The 25,774-nt window shown below is 36.7% G+C and overlaps 1 protein-coding gene across 3 annotated transcripts in view; it reads right to left on the reverse strand.

Moving 5' to 3' along the window:
• The window catches only part of NBAS (NBAS subunit of NRZ tethering complex), a 159,881-nt gene that overhangs the window by 108,408 nt on the left and 25,699 nt on the right, over positions 1-25,774 (reverse strand). For 2 of the 3 annotated variants that reach the window (XM_063150857.1, XM_063150855.1), the window contains exons 16-28: positions 25,505-25,630; positions 24,086-24,237; positions 23,191-23,325; positions 22,843-22,921; positions 22,028-22,129; positions 21,594-21,730; positions 7,305-7,388; positions 6,736-6,889; positions 5,198-5,383; positions 4,053-4,226; positions 2,966-3,099; positions 2,167-2,229; positions 1,301-1,423 (exon numbers count right to left, since the gene is read on the reverse strand). In XM_063150857.1, coding sequence (XP_063006927.1) covers positions 1,301-1,423; positions 2,167-2,229; positions 2,966-3,099; positions 4,053-4,226; positions 5,198-5,383; positions 6,736-6,889; positions 7,305-7,388; positions 21,594-21,730; positions 22,028-22,129; positions 22,843-22,921; positions 23,191-23,325; positions 24,086-24,237; positions 25,505-25,630 — 1,649 coding nt within the window. The remainder of the gene's footprint in view (positions 1-1,300; positions 1,424-2,166; positions 2,230-2,965; positions 3,100-4,052; positions 4,227-5,197; positions 5,384-6,735; positions 6,890-7,304; positions 7,389-21,593; positions 21,731-22,027; positions 22,130-22,842; positions 22,922-23,190; positions 23,326-24,085; positions 24,238-25,504; positions 25,631-25,774) is intronic. The other variant, XM_063150856.1, reaches the window with a different exon arrangement.

A 25,774-nucleotide genomic window follows, 5' to 3' on the forward strand; every position in this document is an offset into this window, starting at 1 on the left:
TGCGATAAAATGGTTTGAAAACAATGCAATACTCAAAGTTCTTTTTTTTTGTTTTCTGTGGGATAAGACAGGGATTTAAGCCATCTTTCTCAAAATCTCCCAAGTAGGTATTGATAATGTTCCACAATACATCAGGAAGTTGGGAGTGCTATCTTCCTGCTGATCTGGGAACTGCAGGGCAAAACCAAGTCTGTAACAGCAACTGAGGCTCATTAAACTGCTGTTCATTGTAGGCAGTCTCAAAGGACTAATCAATGGCATGCAATCACAGGAGAATAAAGCTGCAACTTGATCTTGTTTCTTAAAATTGAGTGGTATTCAGGTTTCTGACCCTCTGGATCTATGAATCTCTGCTTATCCACAAAGCTTCAACTTCTTGTGCTCTACCAAAACTTTTACCAGTAAAAACACTATGAATGTTTTTTGACATTATCGTGAGCCTTTCAGATTAAAAAAAAAGACCTTTTTAAATTGCATGAGCTAGTTCCAGCTAATAGTGATTTTCTCATGTGGCATTAGCTTTTACTTTGGCAAAACAAAGGGTCTCCAACAGTAGTGGAAAAATCAACATTTTTCCTACAGAGGCATTGTCTTGATCTTTCTAAAGTGAAGTTTCTAAAGGTCTTAAAAAGCTTTCAAACTACTAAAAATATAAATAACACTCTACCATCACGGAAAACTGTTGTGCATATTTGCTTTAAATAAGAAAGAAATCACCCACAGTTATGTCTGGTTTTCCATGATTCAAAAGTTTTACCTGCTTATACCAAAAGCCATTTAACAATTCATATGCATTTGAAAGATAAGTTAAATGAAAGATGAGTCAAACTAGACAAACTGAAAAATGGGAATATATTCTACTGGTAGAATCAATACCTAAAATCAATAAATTACCCTATTACAAGGATTCCAAGAAAACATGCCAAAAAAACCAAAGAATTATTTTACAAATCCTACACTCTCAATAAAATTCTAAAGGTCTTAAAGGATCTTCTTTACAACATGTTAACTTTCACAGTTCATCATCCTGCAGTATTTTGCAGCCATATGCATTTTAAGCTTGTTTACTCGCACATGAACATACTAAAGCAGATTTGAAGGCAGGCAGAGATTTTTGACTGTGGAGAATGCAGCCAAAACACTAATCACATTAATCACCAGCTCAACAAAAGTGTTTATGTACACTGCCTGCAGGGTGAACACCACAGCTCCCTGCTACCAGGAAGCAGGCAGTGTACATACAGGCTCTGTTACCTCAGTGCCTTCCCCTGCTCTCGCCCAGTCCCCCTGGAATACTAACTTGCGAGCTGTGTGCCTGGTCAGCCTGACCATCAGCTTCCGAGCCTCCTCGGCGCTGTCCCTGGTGTCCTTCACAAAGGAAACCGGCTTCTGCAGGCCGTGCTTCTCCAGCAGCTCCGCCACGCTGCAAACACAGCCAGCCCTTCAGAGCCCTGCACAGCTGAGCAGCTGCTGCTGCAGCAGCAGCACTCTGAAAGCTCTCAAAACATGCACTGCAAATGCAGACAGTCCCAAAAAATCCCTTACAGTATCAACTAGCCACAGTAACATCACCTACGTTTTTTAAAATATATTACTACTACTGGATGGTAAACATATACCACCAATACCTGATGACACACCTTCACAGTTTTAGTCTTTAATCACTCAAAGCATTATGAAGTATCAAGATCAAAACAAATACCTCAGGTTACCCTTTTCGTCCTCACCAAAAACACCCCACCAAAAATAAAACAAGCTAAATAAAAAATCCCCAACCAAACAAATTAAAAAATATCCCCAACAAAGCTCCCAACAAAAAAAAAAAAAAAAAAAAACACCGAAATAAAACAAACAAAAAACCCCCAATCAAACAAATAAAATAATCCCCAACAAAGCCCCCCACAAAAAGACCCCAAGAAAATGGACAAAACAAAACACAACCCCCCAACCTTTTATTCCAAGAAAAGTATCTCAGAGATGTATAACAGTCAAATAGATATAACCACTCAAAATGTCTATGTTCCAAATATAAAAACCAGATCAGCTTGTTGACAGCATTAAAAAAAAAAGGTAAGTATTTTTTCCAGTTTCTTATCATAAAGAGTTCCTGGCTATGCCTAGTGATTTCTGTAAGAATACACTACTTATTTTAGCAAAATTAAATACCTAAGAATTTGTTCCAGTTCGTCTACTTCATCATGAAGAGTTTTAGTTTTATCTGTTTCAGGCCTGCAATGATATCACACAATTAAATATATACATATACACATACTCCTTATCATTTCCTCTTGTAATTCGTATTACATAGATATGAAGATAAGCAGTCTGACTCCAGGATTAAAATCAAATATATGTTTACCTGCAAATATTAAAACTGTTGGGCTACTTGCTGTAAAGACAATTAAAATCTAGAGGGTCCCCCTCAGTCTCCCAAGAGCAAAGGTCTTCCTTCTTCCTTAGACTTTTCTCAGGCTCTCTCTTCTTTCATGTAAAAGATACTGGAAGAATAGTTTGCACCTCACAGATCACAGAATATCTCCTCTTCAAGCTTTCCCTTTCTTGAGCATTACTTGTCCCTCAATAGGTTTTTCTATCTCCCCTCTCTCACAGGGACTTATTGCTGCTTTTAAGTTAAGGGCAAGATGCCACGATTGTAACAAAACCAGTAAGACAGCACTAAAATTTGGTCTCAATTCATCAGACTGTAAAAGTCTAAGAAACAATACAGAAGCCTGGGTCTAGGCTGCTACTTTAACCTTTGTTTTGCTGCCGTAACTGGTAGAATATGCACACAGCAGAAGTCTATAGATACACACATTACAGTCACAGCAGCTCAGAGGTGATCAGAATATTCCAGTAACTCTGTCTATCCTTTAGTAATTTAACAGCCCTTTTTAAAGCATTAATTAACATCCATATTTAATATTTCTAAAATATTTACAAAAAACTAGCTGAAAATGTTTACCCATATCCTCTTTGTGGAAGGCATTCCAAAATATCATAACAGAGAGAGAGCTGGTCATCTCGCTCACAGCTGTAAATACACTCCAACGCTGTAATCATAAGCTGGTCCTGATCAGGAATAATTTTTGGCTGGCACTAACAAGAAAAGAATGTAAACTGGTTTTTATTTCTTGCTTCTAACTGAACAGTTAACTTTCTTTTCAATATAAAAATATGTGTACTCCAAGTAAATAAATTGTCTTAGGTGCAATTAGAAGGTCTCTTGCTAACAAACTGGTAAAGTCACAACCAGAAACTTATCTTGGCTAGATTTCTGCAGTGCAGACACTTGAAAGAACAGTGGTATGCCATTATACCCTTTCTGAATTTGAGAAGTGGAAAGGATGCAGGACAGAGGAAGGCAACTGCTGCAAACATTTGTCAGACTTACTTAATATGTACAACAGTACCAACATACATAAAAGAGCTGTGGTTGTGCTTTGCTGGCTGATTTCTGTCCATACACTCATTGCAATAGCATGCAAATATGTGCATGTGTGCTCTGGAATAATTATTTAAGCCAAAGAAACAGCATGAAACACTCACACAGAAGGCAACTTCAACCCTTACTCATTCATCTCTCACCTCAATTCTAATGGCCCCCACTTTATTCTTTACATTTGCTGTGGAAGGCAGGAGAGGGGGAAGTAACTTGAAATCTACTCCTAGTAAAATTCCTCAAGAAAAAAAGTGACATCATTAAACTCTTTCATATCCACTTTTTATAAAGGAAATATGCCAAGAATTTACTTCAAACAGGTCACCAGGAAATTGCTTAGAAGAAGAATCAATTCAATAATTTTTATTCTACTAGGCTAGAATCATTATTACATTAGTTTGACAGTCTCATCAAAGACAGTTTAGCTGCATTATAATTTATGGCAAAACCTTTCTATATTTTCAAAACATAACAAATCTTGGGTCCAAGAAAATGAGAAAGATTAGAAGGATGATCTGACTTAGATGAACTAACTATTTCTGAATTCATCTCTCCAGGACAAGAAATTCCAAAGAAACTAGTAGAATCATCAGCAGAGCTCTTTACTTACATCAGGCTTTGAATTCTGAAATATCTTCAGAGGTAGAGTCAAGTCCTCCTTTGCCAATGTTACTAAGTATTCTTTAAAAAGGGTATTTGCAAGACCAGGGGACTGGTTTTCACAGCGGTGGAGGAACGGGATCATCCACTGATAAACATTCTTCACATATTTTTCATCTGAAGACTGGAAAGCACAAAGAGTTACAGAGAGGAAATCTAAGAACAGGTCCAAAACAAGCAGGAAATGCAAAAAACAAATGGAACTTTTTTTGATCAATATAACTGAAACAGTTATCTTCACCTATCACAAACAGATTACTACATCATGAAACACTGAAACAATCTTCCTGCTACCCAATGGCTTGGGGAAACTGAGCAGAACAGGAGGGAAGGCCATTATGTGAGGAAAGCCTGCCTTCCTCCTGCAGCTTCAGAATGAGTGAAAGACCATGCAAGCATGTCAGAGTAGCATTGCCTTCTGCAATTCACAAGAATGCAAAATAGAAAAACAAGCCATGAGTGGCTACATAAATCCAAAACCAAAACCAAAACAACAACAGAAGACCAACCCACTCCCCCCCCCAAAAAAACCCCAACAAAACAACAAATAGTTATATTTAATTTCTGAGTACTTTCCTATTTTCCTCTGGTGCTTATGTGTTCTTCAACTGAATTTCAGATCCCTGTTGAATCTCTAGCTATTCTGCAACCCTTCCAAGAGATCTTTTTCTATTCTGAAATTCCATGCTCAAGCTCAGTACAGAGACAAAACCCACACATCTGGTGCAGAGGCAAATATAAAAATTTCATGAAAATATTTAAAGACACCAAAAAACATCCAAGCAACACATTCAATCATTCAATGTTGTATTTGCAGCATCATCAAGAGCTACACTGAAGATCCTTAAAAAAATAGGCCAATGAAAAGGCAAGCTTTCCAAGTAGGATTTATTAACATTGAGTCCTCAGCCAGGGATAAAGTGGGTCTTTGAGAAAACTGAGCTAATTTAGCTTTTTTTTAGAAAGGAAAAGAAATAAACCCTACTACCAAAAAAAAAAAAAAAAAAAAAAGAGCATCTTTATATACAAAGGATCCAGGGTAATCTGAGTTACTGGATTTCAAGGTATACTTATTGATTTATTGAAAATACTTACATTCTTCATCAACAGTCTCAGCTTCTCAATGTCCTTCATCTCTAAAAGTTCCTTCAAAGTCAAAGTTCGATCACCATCAGTCTCATAAACCACTGTCTCAAGGGTGATCAGATTGTCACAAAGCACCTGCAGACCAGGAATGTTCCTCTCCATGCCAAGACGAACAAGGGACAGAGCACAGTCAACCTGAAAAATAATTCAAAAAACACTGCTGTACAACTGTTTGCCAAACACCACCTTCAATCTGAGTCCTTTCTGTGCATCTATTTTATTCCCCTGTTGCTTAATAGGTAATTTGAAGTTCCTAGAATTTTTTGTGGACTGCATATTCCTAAATAAATTGCCCTTCTCAGCTTTATGAAGAGCACACAAAATGCTTAATCTTAGGGGATGATATTGCTAGATCTTTTTAACCAAGATGCATGCATTTAACCAACCATCATATATAGAGACATGTAAATTAGAACATTAGTCCTTCTGGAGATTACACAGCTCATCTCAGCATATGGAATATGAAGGATTGTTCTAAACTAAGACAATCAGGTAACTGATGTGCAATATGACTTTTCTAGCTGACCATGATTTAGTAATTTTAATTGTTGCATTTTATATCATGAAAAACAGTGACAGTCTTTCTCCAGTGACTGAAACTACCTTCATATGAAAGGTTCTGTTTTGATTTCAAAGGACACAATACTGGCTGTAAATATTCAGCAAGGCAGACATAAGTCTTGAAGAGCAGAATGCAATGTAATTTGTATGTTATATAATTTAACTGATCCTTGGAAGTTGCTTTCATTTCCATACCCACTGATTGGTTGTTAAGATCACAGGCAACTATGATTAAAAAGAGCCCTGGTGGAGTGCAGACTTGTGGAATAGAAGAACCCAATAATCAGAACTAACCTATTGTGATACTTTCAGTCACCCTCCTTTTCATGCAGCTAAATTGGCTTGAGAAGCAATAAAATACCAGAGCACACGAGTGATGAGCTCTGTTCTTATGTGCAACAGAGCTTCAAACACTTTTAACATTTAAAGAAAATCAAGCAGAAATAAGCTGCATAGTAGTCCCATAGAAACACAAAAAACTGCCAGGAAGAAATCATGACAGTACCATTTACTGACATGAGAATGACATGTGTGACAGGCATGTATCAATATACACAACACAGCAGCGTGTGACAGGTCATAAAACACATTCCCAACATGCTGTGCACAACTTTCCCTCCCTCAATTGCAAACATAAAATGCAACGGGAAACACTTTTCATGGATTACAAAAGAGCTACTGTCTGCTATGGTAAACCAGAATCTAGTGGCTTCCTTATTTATTTCTATGGATTAATTTGGCTGAGTAAACTTTAGAACAAGCCTAAGTACACTGCAGAAGAAAAAACAAGTACTTCAAAAGCCATAATCAAGTTGAGACAGAGTGTACATTACTGAGGGAGAAGTGTCCTATTAATATGCATAAGACTGTTAAGGATTCTGTTGGAGAAGGCTGCTCAGCCATCATTTCCTCACTGCTATTCTCACCTGCATTGCATATTCTTCAATTTCCTGTGCTCTGCTCAAATACCAATCTGTGACGAGATCTACAGAAAGGTCAGTAGTCCTGTACTTCAGTAACTCAGGTTGTTTTTCATACAGAAACTGGCCTTCATCTTGCAAAGTCGGTTCAATAACCATCCTTTAAAAAAAAGAAGTATATGTTTAAGTATATACTTATCTACCTAATTTTTTTTAACATCAGTCTTTTTCCTAAAACTTCTGAAAGAAAATTATACGATCAACCTACCATAGTGAGTGTTAGATTTTGTCAGCAAAGGAACTACTAAAAGATTCTGAACAGGAGAGAGATCATGAAAGAAAGAATCCTCTCTACTGAACTAGTAAGAGAATTCAAACATGTGACAGATCATGAAAGAGAACACTCTCTACTGAAGATCCAGGTTTGCACAACCTCTGCTTTCCATTTGGCTCAGTCAGTGTCCCTTAGAAAGCTGAAAAAACAAGTTAGTGTGTACAAAAATAGTGGGTCTTTCTGGGTCAATTCCCACATTTTAAGAATTAGTAAACAAATTCTTGCTTTTATATATACTTACCTGCATTCCTGTTTTTCACACCAGTCTTCTTCACGATGTTTCTGCTCATTCCAAGGAAGAATTTTCAATGTCCCCTTCTTGTAGCTGATATGACAAAAAAGAGAAGCTTTACATAATTTTATGTCCTTTTAATTTTCTATGGCACTCAAGTAATGGAATACAAAGCATACAAAAATATTTCAGTGAATTGATAAAAGGCATGTCAGTCAATTACAGTATCAATTATTTAAGATTCATTACTTCTTCGTGCAGCTTTAGAAGTATGGTTTTCCCTGCATGTTATCCATACAAACCCATATTCTACCTATACCATTAAAGAGCAAATAAAAAAAATTAATAAGTTTCCTTACTGACCATGCTTTAAACAAAGGAAAAAATTCATTATATATTTTCAGAGTTTTTAGCATTTCACACTAAGTATTCTGACTTCATACGCTGTCACAAGAGACTGAAATGAGTAAAAACCTATGATATTCACAACTTGAAAAAAAAAATCATTCAAATTTTAGCACAAATCTTCATACTGAAACTACATATGTCCTGCTGTGCTTATCTCAAGTTTAATCTGAGTTTCTGACTACAAGCTTCTACAATGAAACACCTTCTAAATACTGAGGTTGAAGGGGAATAAAACCTGTTTAAGATGCAGGTTAAGAACATCACGGATTATTACTAGAATGATTAGTTATGGCTTGGTGTAGAAGGCTAGCTGTTTATGCAGCATGAAACACTAGAAAACCATGTCAAGCTATGCAGAACATAAACCAATGGGGAAGAGAAGAACTTTATAGGTTCTGGCACTTGTAGAAATAGGAAACAAACCATGTACAAAGTAGAGACATTAGAGGTGCAGCATACCGAAACAATACGCTATCTTAAATTTAATTCATTTTTCCCTCACCCTGAAAATAAACAGCAACAGCTATACTACATAGGCCAGCTCTATTTATAAACTAACAACTGACTCAATCTTCTCATCCCTTGAAGAGCAGCACTGTAACTCAGTACCTTAAAAATAAACAGAGCTCCAACCAACAAATCAATTTCACAATACAGGAAGAGTTGAAACAATAAGCTAAAAATCAGTAACTCCATCCCGTTTAGCAACAGCCATTAAACTCACTGAACAAAGCAAGGCATGCCCATAAACTGCCCTGCCCCATACACATCTCACCCAGAACACTGGTCACTCTTTTCTTTCCCTCCTCTGTGCATTAGCAAGCAATACATTATGTTTTAACACAGTCATTCCAACCCTCCAAATTATACATGCTGTAGTAATCCAACAGTAAAATGGTAGAGACAGGTTTGCAGATTATAGAAGTCAAACAGATGAAGGAGTGAGGACGGAAAACTGCCAATTCCTGTGTCAGAGCTATAGTAACACCTGCTTTCAATTCTAGTTCACCTGAACAAGATACTCTATGGCTGTCTTTATAATTTTGGACCATGTAGCAACATCATTAAAAAATAATTCATAACGAAAACTCCAAACTAACATTTATGGTGTAAACAGGAATAAAGCAACTTTCTTATTTTTGAAAGATTCATCATCAGCCAATACATTTTGGGGATAAGGGGTGCTGTAGTTGTTTAAATCTTAAATAACATAATTTAATGTTTAAAACTGACTTCATAAACTAAATTAATACAGTCATATTTCAAATGTCATACCTGAGAATGTTATTATGGAAGGCCCAGCTTGTAGTTAAAAAATTTTCTTTATCAGCTGAAATGTCAAATACCAGAAAAGCCAAAGTGTGATTAATAATGTCTTCCAAAATATAAAATCAACACAGTACTAGCAGGACTTGATATTTCAATGATAATGTTCTCCTTTTCTGTGTTCTATTTAACAGAAAAGAAAGCAGAATAAAATTTGTCTAAGACAATTTCATATTAGCAAACTTTTTCTCATTCCCAGTAAGCTTAAGAAGACATTTGAAGGGAACGTTTGTTGGCTGGCTGGTTATTTTGTTTGGGGAGGCAGGGAGTGTGAAGGTGGGGAAAAGATTGGGGGCTAAATTAAAGCAAAGTGCAAAGTTATACACACAGCTGTAACAGCATGGAAATTATAGAGGAAAATGCAGTTGCTCCTCTATGCATGGAATGAGGTCAGTGTGCCTGATTTCCCCCATGCAATAGGTGCCAAGGGGGCCTAAATGAAAGGTGGAGCAGAGTGTAGACACCATGGCCAGGCTCTGCTGAAATCCTTGTAGAGAAGGGAATTCAGCAGTACTTTTTAGCTGGTAAATCCCAGAGCAGCTAAAACCCAAAGGAGATAAAGGAAGATATCTTGCTGTTGAATCATCAACCGTGGGAAAAATACTCTCCTTGGACTGGTGCATATTCCCATCCCAACATTGTATCAGTTACTACACCAACATTCCCTGCCTCCAAGATACATCCAACCCTCACTGCATAGGTATAAAAGTATATACCTTTATACTAATTTCTTCCTTAAATGTAAAGGAATAGCATAGAAGAATGAGGAGAAGTCAGGAAAGACTCCATCACAACTTCTGGGATCAGCCAATGGGCTGAACCTGTCTTCTCCCCCACAGGAATGTCCACTGGGTAAGAACCATGTTCTGTGCACACCAAACGAGAACTTTGAGCTAACTTTTGTTAGGGAGTAGAGCTACATTATGTGATCCATATTGCTTTGAATATGTTTTTGCAGTCAGATACTATCACCAGCAATCCTTGAACCTTAAACTGTCACAATTTTATTAACAAAGAGTGTTATTCCATAACCTGCAAGCCTGAGTCCTTCAAGGGGGCTGTCAGCCACTGGCAGCAGGGAACTCACTTGAATAAGGGTGTGCAGACCCAGGAGGGGTCTCTGTTTGGCACAGAACTGCCCTCACACTTAGCACCACTCCATGAAGAGTCCCCATAATGAGACACTGACAGACTGGTCTAGCATGAGGCTTTCAGACTAATCCAACATGAAGGGTTTGAGGAGACCTCCTGTTTTCATGTGACAGAGGCCTTGTTTGGTTTTTCAGTTGGTTGGCTTGGTTTGGGGTTGTTTTGTTGTCGTCATTCTTTTGGGAGGAATTAAGTGGGGTTTTTTAAAATTAACATATCTTCTTAATGGGAAAAAAGGTGCTTTTATACAGCAAACAGATAAGGGCTTCATTTCAGCAGCTGTTTCAAATGTCTGCAAAACTGTACCAGAACTACTATGAGAGAATAACATTAAGAGAAGATTTTCAGGTAACAATTCCAATTTCACATTACAGATAGCTTTTTCCTCCAACATTAGCTTACAAACTAATGTCTTAACTATTATTCTGTCCCCAAAATTTGTAATGTACTTGGTTAAAATTATTTGATGTAGTCAAGTCCAACAGGCCCATTTGAGATTATTTCTTTATTAGTAAAACAACAGAATAGCAATTGTTTTTTTATAAACTACAGGGGCAAGAAATATTCAGCTTCTGGCAAGGACCAGTTGGCAATAGAAGCTCTAAAAGCAGCCTGAGGGCCTGAGCAGTTTCAGAGGCTGAAGAATCAAAAAGCAAAGAACATGCACTAGATCCTGCCCTTCCCTTAGTCCCATTCCTACCCACAGCTCCACTAAGAACAGCCCAAAGAGTACCAAGGAACCTGTAAAACAAGGTCTGACCCTCTGTCAGTTTCTCTCATTCGCCTCTTGGCTGAGTCTCCACCACTGAAAGGTATTTGGAAGACATGGAGGTGTGCAGTTAAGAACATAGTTCAGAGGTGAACTTGGTGGTGTTAGGTTTGAAGCTGGACTTGATCTTAAGAGTCTTTTACAAAACAACCTATTCCATCATTCCATTAAAGAGAACACAAACTATACCCCTACCCCTCTCTTCCAAAATCTGGCTTGTGCAAGAGTCTCTGATGCCTTTACCTGACAGTAGAGCAATTACTTAGCCAGTAAGTAAATAATTACAGCAAGACTCCTTAAGAAAATTGCTGCACATGTCACTTATTGTATTTACTCTGAAAGCAAAGTCTTGTTCCCAGTAGTCACCTGCACTTTCATGACTCTCTTAAGTAAGAGCTTCCCACCTAAATAAATCTTGCTATCTAATCTCAGAAGCCCAGAAGAAATTTTCTTTGGTTTAGGTGTTCTTCCAGTGGTTGCTTTGGTTGTTATTGAGAGAAAGAAGTCATGCAAAATAGTCATGCAAAAGGAAAGAGGTACACACATTTCATGGGTATTTAAACTTCAACATTTTTCTCTTTAGACTAAAAAATTATGTGAAAAGAAAATTACTACAAATAAACAAATACAGATATTTAGAATGTAAATTTAAAACCACCCCTGCATGAATGAGATCTGTATCACAAGGAGCCAGAATATCTCAAAATACACACACACAACCCTAATGCTACAATTCCCTCCATATGAAATTAGAAAGGAAGAAAAAGAAAAAGAAAACAAAAGAAGAAAGAAGTTAAAGAAAACTCTAGTGACCCAAGCCTGTCCACTGCCAAATACCACATTGAACATATTCTTCATAATTTTGCTGTCACATCCAGCATACCTGCCATAGATGTGGTGAAGTTCCATCCAGGACATATAGTTCCAAATAAGAAGTCATTTCTTTACAGATTCAGTAGCATAAAAGGCTTACCACTAAATTTGGCAAAACTTGCATATTTTTAACTGAGTTATGTAATAATACAAATTACACATTTCTAACCTCCAATTATTTATAACATAGTTGAGTTATTTTACTCACTCTCACATACATGTATTAGAGACTAAAAAGTTTAATTTTCATGCAAGTGTTACTCACCTTGGCCTAAAGTTAACAGTTCTTAGCAAATGCTTCTTTTTACAGACATGCAACTACTCCATATCCCTAATATTTTCAGAAAATAATTTGCATTTTGCTCTTCCCAGCTAAACATTTATACTTTCTTTCCTATCCCGTCCTTCCCCTTTTCTATAACACAAAAGCCACTTGGGTTTGCCCTTAAATACCAACTATTTAAAATATTTTTTTCAATAGACTTTAAAACAGAATCCTTTCCGAAGAGCAGAAGTCATTAATTACATAAAGACTACATTAAAAATAACTTCCCTAACATCCCAGGTTTATAATGTCAACTGAAGCTGAAGGTTTACTGCTTAAAAAAAAAAAAACAGTTAAGGAAGATCTCACTCAATTCAGGTTCCCAGGCTTTGCCCTCTATGAAAGTTGCTTTCCTTTCCCCTTTCTCTGCAACTCCAAAATCCATCAAGGGACAAAGCAATGTGCAACTCTCTAGCTGTTTTCTCAAAAGAGTGCAATAAAAATAAAGGTGAAAAGTACAGAGACAAGCAATATGAATGACTAGAGGCAAGAAGCGTATGATGTCCCTTTTCTAAATGCCAGAGCAGAGTGAAGAATCCTAGAAGAAAGAAACAATATGTCAAGACTGATTCCATGTTGTTCATGTTATCATTTCACTTAAATAGGAAATAATATTTCACTGTACTTACTTCCTACAATGCTGTAAATACTGATGAGACTGGGCCTCATTTACAATAAACAGCAGATGCTGTTTTACACAATATGTAGCTGAGCTGCTAACTACCTGCTGCATGGCATAGAAGATAAACCACCATGTACTTGAATACTGTACTGGAATAAAATCTCATGAAAGTTCACATCTAGAAAATATCTAGCTGAGGATATCTGAGCCATATATTATGGAAGTATGTTATTTCTCACTTGAGAAACTTCAAGTAAATGTTGCAGTGTGTTTGCCTGTACCTATTTTCCTCTCCTGAAAACTACTGTTGGCCATTTGCCTTCTGGTCAAGTCTACCAAGACCAATATCATGTTTCAGCATAAGGTTTTTCGGGACTGAACCCCACAGTTGTACAGGCATCTCAATTCCTGAAGTGCTAAATGCATACTTCAGAAGTCTTTCATAAAAGCTTATTAAAAGACCTCACTGTGAAACACTAAAGAGGAAAAGATTTTTCATTTCATGGTGAAGAAATGAAATGCAGTGCAAACTTAACTACAAAATGTCTACCTCTATCTTTTCCCCTTTCTCACAGCAGAAAAAGTTAAGAGTTAAATATTTTAAGTCAGGTGTATGAATAAGCCATGGAAAATACTTTTTAAAGTATTTTCTGCTCTGGCTCCATTTGCCTTTTTAAAAGTATTCAGGTTCACCACTGGAGTAAGTTGGGAGAGGAATTTCAGACTTTTAACTTCTCACTAAGAGTCAAGCAGAATTCAGAAACCATCTTCTCTAAATGCTTAAAGAAAACACCACCAATAAAGATACAGCTGCAAGATATTTATATTTTTTATCCTAGTATAAATCAGTATTTATGCAAAGTTACTTCTAACATGTAAGTTTCTTGGTGAGCTCAGAACACACACAAAAAAACCCTAGCAGAACCCAGAGCACTCAGAGATGACTCCTATCTCCATTCACCTTCTCAACAATACTAATAAAATATATAATTTCCTCCTGCCCCCTACATGACTGTGTTGAACTGTCCTGACTATCTCTCCTCATTCTGAAGAGTTAATAAAAACTCCTGTATTTGAAATTACATACAAGGACTGGAATAAACCAGTCTTGACACAAACAAAGGATGAGACATCCCTGTACCTAAGCCCTCTATAAAGGCAAAGATTAGAATGCTATATTTATCTCAACATTTACCAAAAGGTTTGTTCTTAACTGATACTTATGCTTTAGCACAGATTATTTTTTTTTCCCTTGGATTTCTATTCTCAGTTATTTCAGTGACTCATGCAGAAACAGAGAGCAACAAAACTCTGGAATAGTTGTTAAAAAGGAAGCAAGTCAGTTGAAAAAGTCTTCAGGTGTCAAAATACCACTGCAGTCTGAAAATTCATGCATACAGAAGAAACAAAAGGGTACAGAAGTGAACACGTATCTGAAAAGAGGCGGAACTCACAATTTTTCTACAATGCTTTGTGTACAACACCTGTACAGCAAATGCAGCTGAATGGGGGCACATCAGAACCTCCACACATGCCCTGCACCCCAGAGAGAGATCTAGCAGGGCTGAGGTGTGAATGCACAGACAGCCTGCTGTTTATGCATTGTGCACTGGATCCAGAGCTCATTCTCCTGGTGCTACACAACTCTGCAGGTTTGTTCTTGTAACTGAAACCCCACAGAGGTCAGAGACATGTGCACCTGGAATTCCAGACATGGCTGCTGACAGACCACTGCAGTCACCAAGGCAGGTGGCCTTCTCTCCCAACAAACAAAACTATCAGCTGTGCCATACTATCATTGTATGCAAGTATTAGCATGGCTGTGAGGTATTTTTTATTTTTCCTGAGCCACTGCTTCTCCCCCACCTTCTAACCTTCTCTCTTTTCAACAGCAGAATAAATATGATTGAAATCCAGTAAATTGACTGATTATGGAAGTATTCAGCTCTGTTTCTTCAAAAAGAGCTGATTTTTCCTGTATTGCTCTTTTCACTCTATTGCTTATGTTGGCTTGGCAATCCTTCCCATTCTTTTCTTTGACAAAAGAAGTCCCTGCTATTGTAGTTTCTGTATCATACCAACTGCATTTATTGAATCCGGAAGATTATTTTCTCTCCAAGGACAGGCTCTCAAAAGAGGAAGGTCTAACTCAGTTTTAAGGTCAGATTCCAATTCACTCAATTACCAATACCAGCTGTGTGGGTTTGCTTTTTTTTCCCCTTTTAAGCATTTCATAGAACAGGCCTGTCTCCAGGACTTTTCAAGTTGAAAATTCAGAGTATTTTTTCTTTAAATCTTTTCCCTTGTAAACTCATCCACATTGAATGCAAAGTGCAACTTGCCCAAACATATTTATGAAACAGTATCTTTTTGGTGAAAGACATTGATGTTTTTAGAAGTAGGTTTGGGACATTTTGGAAGTAGATAAACCTTTGCTGTCTTTTTTAATCATGTCTCCCTGTCTGAAAAATAGTTAGAAACACTCGTTTATTCCTCATTTGGAAGCCTGTGTGTTACATATATAAAATAACTAAAATATTCTATTTTCCTTTAATTTAGAAACTCTGTAGTCCAAAGGCTGTGTCTTCTCAGATAGCAATGAGGAAATCAACACCGCTTTCTGTTGCTCTGCACTTCTTATATCTCTAAAACAGTTTTGTTATGTCACAATTATTCCATAGTTGAGGATGAAATATAAGAAATGCATCCAAGATATACAGTCTCAAACAGCTGGGATATGTATTGCATTGTTCATAGTGGATGAAAGCATTCTCCTCTTTCATTATAGAATTTGAACAATTAATTAGTAAACGTAACTACAGAACTGATTATATGTATTTTTAGGTTTCCAACTGCTCAATATACTACCAGATACAGAAGTGGTGAGCAGAGAGAGAGAAGTGCTTCATTTTCCAGAAATACCCATAGGGTGTGACAAATTTATCAAGACTGAAGTGCAGCTGCTGCCTAAAACATCCTGCATTTTGGGAAAGCTGGTCTGCATAAACCAGTGGAAAAGGTATCCCACAGCTTTTGGCCACCACAGTTAGCTAACCTTCAGAATCCCTGCCATGCACACTGCAGTGACTACTTCAGGTATTCTGAAGCAGCTCTGCCACCAGAGGAGAAAGTTGTAACTGATTTCATATTAACAAATCAAGCTATGTTTTAATGATGTGGCTAACCTCTAATAAAATCCGGGGAGAGGGAAACTTTCTTCACTCCTAAACAACCTAGAATGAATAATCTAAACATCAGAAAAGTCAGCTAACACCACACAAGCACAGTTCAGAAGCTCACTGTGGTTTTTTTCCTCATGCATACAATTAAAATTGTAAGGCAATAGCCCATTTTGATTTTTTGAAAGCTATTTTAAAGACAAAGCTGAACTCCAAGTAAGATCAAAGCTGTCTGCCACCAAATCATGAAATACTACTTCAGAAGTGTACATTTATAAAGCATAATGAATGTTCCTGGGAGAAATTTTATTCTAAACCCTGTAAAAGAACAATGAACAGATGAGACAACAGCAGTGGTACACCTCACCAGAAGACTGGACAAGGCAAGCCAAACCCCAGTTCAGGACTATGCAGGCAAGAGACACACATGGTAGATGAAGTCAGAATATGTCCAGCATTAACTAGCCAGAAATACAAAGGAAATCCTGTCAATGTTCTGTGGATAAACAGCCACAGTTCAACTCACATGCTACAGGAAGTTATGTGAAGGCTGCCACTGGCCTGTCTGAAACCTCCTCCATGCTGAACATACTCGGCTCTCTCAGCTAAATGACACCTCAGCTCCAGAACAGCAGGTTCTGTGAAAGCTCCCTCCTTCCTCCCTGACAGTTCATGTTCTCCACATCTCCCTCACGGCTTCAAGTTCTCATTCTCTTCTTCAAAAGCTCCTCACAACCAACATCTATGGTACTTTCACCAGCTCACCGTCTGCAGCAGCCTCCTGGCTATAAATGAGCTATTCCTGTTGTTATCACAGATTCACACACAAGCAGCTTGCAGAGGAGTCTCTCTTCCTCCAAATCACTGCTTCATTTTAACATGGACAAGAACCTTCCCTGCTCCTACCAGAAGTCAATCCAGACAAGAGCATGAGTGTCATCATGACAAGTTAATCTTTCTCTCAAAAAATTATTTTTTCTACTTCATAGTAGAAGGTAAGATTTGCTGGTTTTTTCTACCAAATACATCATTGAAATTAACTACATTTCTTCCTCTGAACTGTTTTTTTCTTCCTATTAGTGCAAAGATAAAAGACATGCATATAAAACACAGATCCTTATTATTTTCACTGTAGCACTATACAAATCAATTCAAGCAAATTCAAAAAGGGAACTAACCACGAGATTAATTCTTTTAACATGAACACCTCTGAATGACACTAAAACCAAAAGCAGTTTAGCTTCACAAGAAAAAAAAATAATATGAAAAAGAGGGGACTATATATTAAGACAGTTCCACAGACATTCCATTATCAAATCTATTTACATGCACATATAAGGAAGGGAAGAGATGAAGCTCTAAGAGCTTTATTGAAGCTACAGTGCCACAGGCAATAACTAAGAACCTAGTTCAGGAGAAGATATCATTATGGAAAAGGCAAAGTCAACTGCTTATGAACTCTTAGTAGTACTTACTCATTCACAGATGAAAGTCAACTACATGGAAATTTTCAGGTTTTAAAACCTTCACTAAGTTTTTAGGAGATACTTCCACATTCCTATCCCAGTTCATCAGGCAAATGGAGTTCATCCAGCACTCTGGTAAAAATTCATTTTATGTCACAACTGAACACCGGTATTTGAAAAAGTTAAAAAGCAAAAACACAGAAACATAAAAAAATGCTATCTTAGGGGGAAGATTTTTACTATAGCATAATGTGCAATATAGCAGACTTATGGCTGCTGAGGGAACCACACATTTGAAGTTCCAGACTTCTGTGAGTTGAAAATGTGAGCAGTAATGTTATAATACAGCAGTTAAGCCTAGTACAAAGGATAAGAAACTTTTAAAAATGGAAAAATACTCTGGTTACATATTTATAATGGCAGTAAAACACTGTTTTCCTAGATCACATTTAAAAACCTCAGGGCAACAGTCTTAACTATAGATTAAGAACACTAGCTATAGCTATTAAAAGAGAGATTAAAAAGAGCTATCAGCTCCTTTGAATGCCTGAACTTTTACCACCTTCATTCTAGTTGTCTTAACAGATGTAGTCTGTGCATCTGATGGCTCTTTGAGAAGGAGCATGAATCTCAATAAGAGACAGCAGAGATACAGGAGCCATCAACATAAAAGAAGCTGAGAAATAATATGAAAAGAGTAGGAAAACACTACAATCCGAATTCTACAAAAACACATTACTAAATAATGTTCATCTATCACAATACCAATTTGAAACCAATACCGTTTACAGCCACCAATGTGTCTTTTTATTTCAGATTCCTTCTCAACTAGGGAGCTGTTGAGCTTACTTAAATCACAGACTTTTGCAGAAGTCTCATGAATAAATAAATTCCCTGCTTAGACACAGAACTCCTGAACTCTTCTGAGTGACCCCAAAAGATGCTAAGCTATAAAATATGTGCCAAAAATGAGAAACAAAAGTATATCTACCATTTGAGACTTTTTACAAGCAGATACAGGAAAAAAATATATGTATTTCCTAATAACCCGTCACAAAAGAGAAAAAAAATCTACTTTTTTCCTCCATTTGTTATGCCAGCTCTTCCTTGACTGACAAGATCTCAAATTTTTGTGACACTGCCCTTTAAATGCCATCCTGATGTAAATTACATGTCCAAATACAAGAAAAACACCTACTTTATGCCTACAGAATGCACTAACCAAAGGAACCTTTCTTTCAGCAGGTACTTAGAATTTAGAGCTGGCAGGTGAACTGAAGGACACAGATGAACAGTTGTAACACAACCTTCACAAAAACATTTCTTACTGGTTAGGAAGTTCATCATATAAAGCACTTGAATGTGTATTCATGTTGGTGGAGGTGCAAAGCAAGCAACTGTTTCAGTGCTCTTACCCTGGGCTGTAGATGGAGGTGCCTGTTTACTCACTTCATCTGTTCCATGCACTAACAAGGCAGCACCTGCTACACAATCTCATGTTTCTCCTCTGCCAGATATCCCTTGAGATGGAAGAACTAAGTGAGCATAGAGCAATGCAGTGAATTCCCACAGGGATGAGTGTCACCTCACAGAGCTCCAGCTGGGAATCAACCCCCTTATTGTTCTAAGTGTGCAGCGTACACAGACACAACAATATGGTAAATTCAAAACAGAACTTCATCCTACACAGACAGACACACACAGAGCCATATAGGAAGATGCAGAAGACACCTCCACCAAAACCGTTTCTGATCAACAGGGGTCTGAGCTGCAGGAAACTGAGCAACAAAGGCATCAACAAGGCATGAACAAGGTGCTCTTTAAGCAAGGCCACTGGATCAGGCTGCACTCCTGACCAGGCAATGCCATCAGCTGATCTGTGCCAGTGGTCTCACCACATGCACCAAATACCCTACTGAAATCTACTGGTACAAATACTGCGACTGAAAATTTTCAGAAAAAACAAAGATCTAAGAGAAATCACTGGAGAGCAGCCTTTTTTGCAACTAAGAGGTAAAAAGCTGCTGAAGGATAACCCCCTATTTCCCAAGTGCAACACTGTGAAATTTCAAAAGGAAAACCAGACAGTCCTTTCCTGATTCAGAATCTATTTGCCTAAAGTCAAAGTTCATCAACATTGATTCACTGCTTGTCCTGAGATGCCTGTAACTACAAGCTACATAAGCTAGAGAGCCCATATCTACAGAATGTCAGTAATTTTACCATCCTAATAAACTCCCTAAAAAACAACCACCAGAGAGACAAGGACAATAAAGTCACAAAAAATTACTGAGAACTTCAATTCTCTTCAATTCATATGACACAAGAATTGCCAGAATTGCCTTAAAATAGTAAGAAAATTTCACTTTCCACAACTTAAATCTATTTCATTAGTATATTGGTCTCATTGATAGATACTGCCATCAGTACATATTTAATCACATTACTAAAGTATTGATTTAGGGAGTATATTTAACAACATTATGAGCAATCAGTTTTGTAGCAGAGAAACAGTTTTAGGAAAAGCTTATATCAAATATACAGTGTATTTTTGGTTTTATAAATGTATGGGATTTGTGTTAATCTCATCTTCATTTTGTAGTTGTCCAAAGACAAAAACTTCAAAAGACACACAGTATTGTCTATTCTGCAACCTGGAGGATAAAAAGTGTGAACCTGCACATACCTGATCCTAGCACTGGAAAGTTCTGTCTGCTATGAGAATAAAAATTCAAAATATATACTTTCATTTTTCAATAGCAGACAAAACTAAGTTCTTACCCCATAACTTCACATCTTTACTACTAGATCACTAGTGAAATGTTTTATTTTAGCTGTCATCTTGTCTCTTGGCGCATAAGTCAGTTTCGTAAACAAACAGAACAACAAAGTAAAAAAAAATTATAAAAACAAAAAGAAAAACAACAAAACCAAGAACAAATAACCCTTCAGAAACGCAAGGACCCTATTTATGACCAACAATGGACCGTAACCACATTTAAGATGACCGCTCTTCCCTGTTATCACACTCCAAACCTTAAAAAAAGAGAAAAACTGAGTAAGTTTTACCAATTTTATAAACGCTTCAATAATTTCTCTTCATGGTCCTAACTTGTACTTTAAAGAAAAGGATAAAACAAGTGGTTTTTTACCTTAATTAAATCACTAAATGTGTTGCTAATACTACCAACAAATAAAAAGGGAAGCATTAGCTATCATGAAAGACTGTTTTTCTCTTGAGAGACAACAAAACTGGTAAGTATTTTGAGTTAGGAAAAGTTTCAGGGGAATGAATTGAAAAACCCTATTGTAAAAGAAGAATTGCCCAAATGGGACTGGCAAAACCTTGAAGTGGAAAGTTTGACTATAATAATGGAAGACTACCAAAAAAATTCTATTAGCTTCTCTAGAAACTTTCCCTCTTTAAGTAAGGCTTCAAAGTCCTATTGTAAAGTACCAAATAATGAAATCTGTCCATCTCTTTATGAGCACTGAACAATTTGCTTCAAAACTAATATCATAATTGAAGAGTTGAAAAGAAACACTCTAAAAGCAAAAAATTTTTCTAATTAATATGAAGAACTTAATTATGATGTTCAAGGAAGACTCTCTTAGAAAAATAAAATTTACAATAAAATAAGCTTTTATGCTGAAATGAAACAGTAGGAAAGTCTGTATTTGAAGCTTTTCAAAATTCTACCTTACCAAGTTACGTAAGAATTAGTACCAATTAGATAAATGTTTCTGAAGTTACTGACTGCTTAAGTGTTAAATTACTTCACAAAACAAATCCAGAAAAATGCATTTGCTTCCAGGGACCTAAACACTTGTATTATTCCTTTCCTAACAGTGGCTGTTACCACAAGCCAGTTAAAGACCAGTACTACACAGGTGAAAATCTGGGCAGTTTCAGGTCAGACAAATCCATGTTCCCTCTTAGATATGTAATGGAGTAAAGAACCTCTAGATCCCAACTTTCCTGTTAACGACCAAAAGGATTCCACAAAGGGCACAAAGTAAAGCTGAAAACGATGACTGGTAAACTCAAAACCCATACAGACAAAGCTGCTCTCTTGATTCCAGATAATAACCAATAACAGAGTGCCATACATGGAAACTAATTTATGTATTAATCTAAAAACTTTCTCCCTTTGAGTTAGTATCTATCAATGCAGCCTTACCAAGCCTCAGGTAACAGCAAAGCATACTCGTGTGGTGAAGTGGTCTCCGGGAAATTGGAGAGAATTGCCTGTCTGTGTGGAAGTAAAACTGATCCATGGAAAGTGAACAAAATTTCCAGGGCTCTCACATTGCTTTCCTAAAGAACAGAACAGTAAGTTGCAGAGCTTAAGACTGATTTAGACTGAAAATAGAGCAATGTAGTGAAAATGAGCAAGAAAGTTTAGGTCATACAACAAACAGTTAATTTTAAAATTTTCTTTAGCAACAAAAAAACAAGGTCAGGGTCACAGCATTCATTTATTTAAAATCAAAGACACTACCTCTTAAATTTCCATTGAGATTCAACCAAGTTCAAAAGGAGGAGGAAAAAGCACTTTAGTGCAAAGAGCAATATCAAAACAACACTGGATTCTAGCAACATAAATATTAATACCCGAGCATAAGTTCTTGCTGAAAGTACAATATTCTGATTTCTGAACTTCTTAAAGAATTCTCCATCGTAATGTTCAGCTGCATGAGGCCCTCCAAGGATTTCCTTCAAAAAAAAAAAAAAAAGACTGCTTTTTATACAAGATTTACAAAAGCATCAAAAAGTCCACACATCTTTTTATCCTAGGATGAGTAAGTTTGAGATATACGCTGAAAAGTATGCTGGGTTTTTTGTTTCAGTATGAAAAAAACAGATGCATTTTTGATTGATAAGCTAAAACCATTTTCTGCCTTATTTTAATTAAGGTTTAGACATCATTAATTACAGGGATGTGGTAAAAGCCATAAATGGGAGTGTGTGCATTACCAACTGCAAACTTTAAATTTTAAAACCTAGTAAAATACAGTTTGACATTCCAAAAACTTTCACATTTGTAAGCTCATGGAAGAAAAAGATTTGTTAGAGAACCTGCACAGAACTTGTCAATTTGACAGACAGGGATATCACAGTAACCGTGCCTGAACTCTACATCCCATGTAGCTGCATAACTCAATTCCCTGCAGACACAGGATGCTCAACGCAGGCTTTTGCCCAACTGCACCTCTCAAGACTAGAAGCCATCCTTTGGAAACAGTGAAGCAGGAGAAACAGTCACTCAAACAGAAAACATCTTACTTTTCTCCAGTGACAGACTGGAGTTTATAGCCTTTCAACAAGGCAATAAACATTAATACCACAATAAATAACAAAAAATGGTAAGATGAGGTGCTGCAAAAGTTGCAGGAACACCTGGGGTGTGAGAACTCAGAAGAACTCACCTCATAGGTCTCAAGGCGATCAAGGTAAGTTAACAGCTTCAGCCTGCTACGGCACAGCTCCTTCTGTTCCAGGGTCAGCCTGTGTTCAGAACAGGAATTTTCACATTTGCCATTAATATTTTATGTCACATGCATTATGAAGACAAAGGTTACAGATTTTAATGACTTTTTGCACTGGGATATATCAAGAAATTAACTAAACCGAGAACTTGACACAATATAATGCCAATTAAAATTTATACCACTTTTCTAGTAGGAATAATATATATGAGTAATTATGGTCTTGCAACTGTGTAGTTATTATAAACCTATAATTCTGAATAAAACATGGCTTAACATTTCATTTACTTTGAGAAGTTTACTGATGCTAGCAGTTCTTGACGCTTTTTGGCCTCCTTTTCCTTTCTAGTATCCATTTCTTCATCTGGTGACAGAAGGTCTTCATAGGGAATTTCAATGTCCACTTCCCCTGGTAAGATAAATCTGGAAGACAAAATCAACAATCTAAGAAAAGGGGGGAAAAAAGAAATTAAATCATTTTTGAAGAAACATATTAAAACAGCCTTTTGTCTATGTTTTGACTAAAAATCTGCATATTTATAGAAAAATACTGAATTTTTGTGTTTTAAACAAGCAGGGATTCTTCCCAAGCCAACAAGAGACATCAACTTCTGTTTCCACTCCCTCCCTAAAACAAACCAAAACCAAACTTGATAGAAGTTTCTAAATTCCACAGCCAGCAATTGGATTGGCAGCAGCTCTCCAGCACACAATGGCAATAGAAGACTGCACAAAGAACAGCCGCTTTCTATTTCGACCACCAGAAACTGAACACTGAGGAGAATTGTCTCTACTGTGTCTTGCTTCTGCTTGATCAATACAACTAAGACATAACCAAACACATTTATAGGATTAGTTGCAGCTTTCAGAAGCAGCAAGGGAAACAGATTCTCATAGTAAAATATTGACATCAGAAATTCCCTCTGATGAAGAAATTACAGGGCATATATTTACAATGAACACTGTATTTTATATACATACATAGGTAAAATATATAGGTACTTTATGGACATCTATATAATAAGTCTGAGTCAAAGCATGACCTTTCTTTATGTCCTACAAAAGCTTCCCAATATTTTCACTAGTGGTTGATACAAAAAAAAAAAATTACCAAATTACCATAAAATACTTTATACACCATTCTTTAAAAAGAAAACAAACAAAAAAAATACTCTTCCCAAACCTGCCACCATCCTCTCCTTTTCCTATGGCCACAAGAGCCTCCAAGTCTGTGCCTTTCAAGCCATACTGAAGCAGCTTCTTAGCAGCATCTGCATTTTCTGGAACTCTTTCCAAGCACTCATGAAGAACCCATGCACGTTTCTTGATTTTGCTCTGTCCAAGAACAAGAGAACAGACACAACGTTACGCAGTCCAATCCAAAGCAACAGAATCAGAGATTACAATAAAGTTTTCTCATGTATTTCGTCCTCTTAAGAAAATGTCAAGCTCCCCTGGTGACTGACAATGCAAACCAACAAAAGAGATGAGAACAAAATAAACACAATCCCCTCAGAGGGGAATATATATGCGGCAGAAAAGGGCATGGAAATATCAAATTACTTAGGAGAACTTCCACAACTGGAACAGAAGTAATTATTTGCACTTTCTAATTAACTTTACTCCTTTTTACACTAAATACAATGTGATGGTTTGGGGATAAAATACATGTTTTATACATCAAGTGTATAAATTCCAGAACCGCACTAGAGTAATTTTCAATACCATCTTCTTCACATTCACTAAGATTCTGTGACAGAAAAGGCACCCAAATTACACAATATATTTGCCTTATCTGCTGATCTTTGGTTGACATTACAGATCACATACAGAATGGCTAAATTTTAACATTTAGTCAATATCTGACTTGAAAAGATATAGAATACACTTTTCTTGATCTCTTGTAATACTAGACTGATATACCTTATCTATACTACTATATATACACTAATATACCTATATTACTAATACCATACTCTATCTGCTATTCTAATACTAAACTATATATTACTGTTCTATAGTAATAGTACATTTCTATTACTAATAGTTTACCACAACCATGAGGTTGTACAACTTAAACACCATTTTTCTGCTGAGTTAGTAGTTTTTCTTCCAAGCCAAAAAAACCCCATGTTGAATTCTACTGAAAAGATCAGTTACAGTTTGCAGAGTTCACTGTAAATTTTGTTATTCAAACTTTGTGATACAGCTACTGTACCAACTTCACCTTCACAATTTATTTTCTATAATAACTTGAAGTATAAACAGTTGATATTTCCAATTATTATTCTTCATCTGCCAGGCAATAATCTATTTCGGCATGTGGGGGAAGAGATTACACACAGGAAGCGTGTTGCTATTAACAGAAGTTAGAAAATATTCCAAAAGACTTTCATTCGCTGCCAAGGTTTCTAGATCAGGGCTTCAGTTAAACTGCTCTCTTACACATGACATGAAATGGAATTTTCAGAGCAATTCTTCAAACTGCCACCAATTCACATTGCATAAATTAGAACACAATTGAGAATTCCATTCCTGTAAAGATAACACAGACAGTCTGATAAGAAAGCCTTAAAAAAAAAATCACAAAACACAAACGCACCAAATAGTCTTGAATTGAAGCGACATTAACAGCCGACTTCCTCCACTGTCTTTGGTACACAAGATCAGAATCAAGGCCATATGTTTGAGCTAAAGACAAAGCTTCCCCATATTCTTCATTATCAATCTAAAAAGCAAACACATGAAAATTAAAGTCATCTGATTTTCCATATTGAACAATGAATTGTTAATTCTGTGTGTTGAAAGAGGCAGAGGGATAATTACTGTGGGTATGCATAAGCAGGTAGGAAAGAGACTGGTTCAAGATACA

The sequence above is a fragment of the Melospiza melodia genome, chromosome 3 (assembly GCF_035770615.1).
Source record: "Melospiza melodia melodia isolate bMelMel2 chromosome 3, bMelMel2.pri, whole genome shotgun sequence".
NCBI lineage: Eukaryota > Metazoa > Chordata > Aves > Passeriformes > Passerellidae > Melospiza > Melospiza melodia.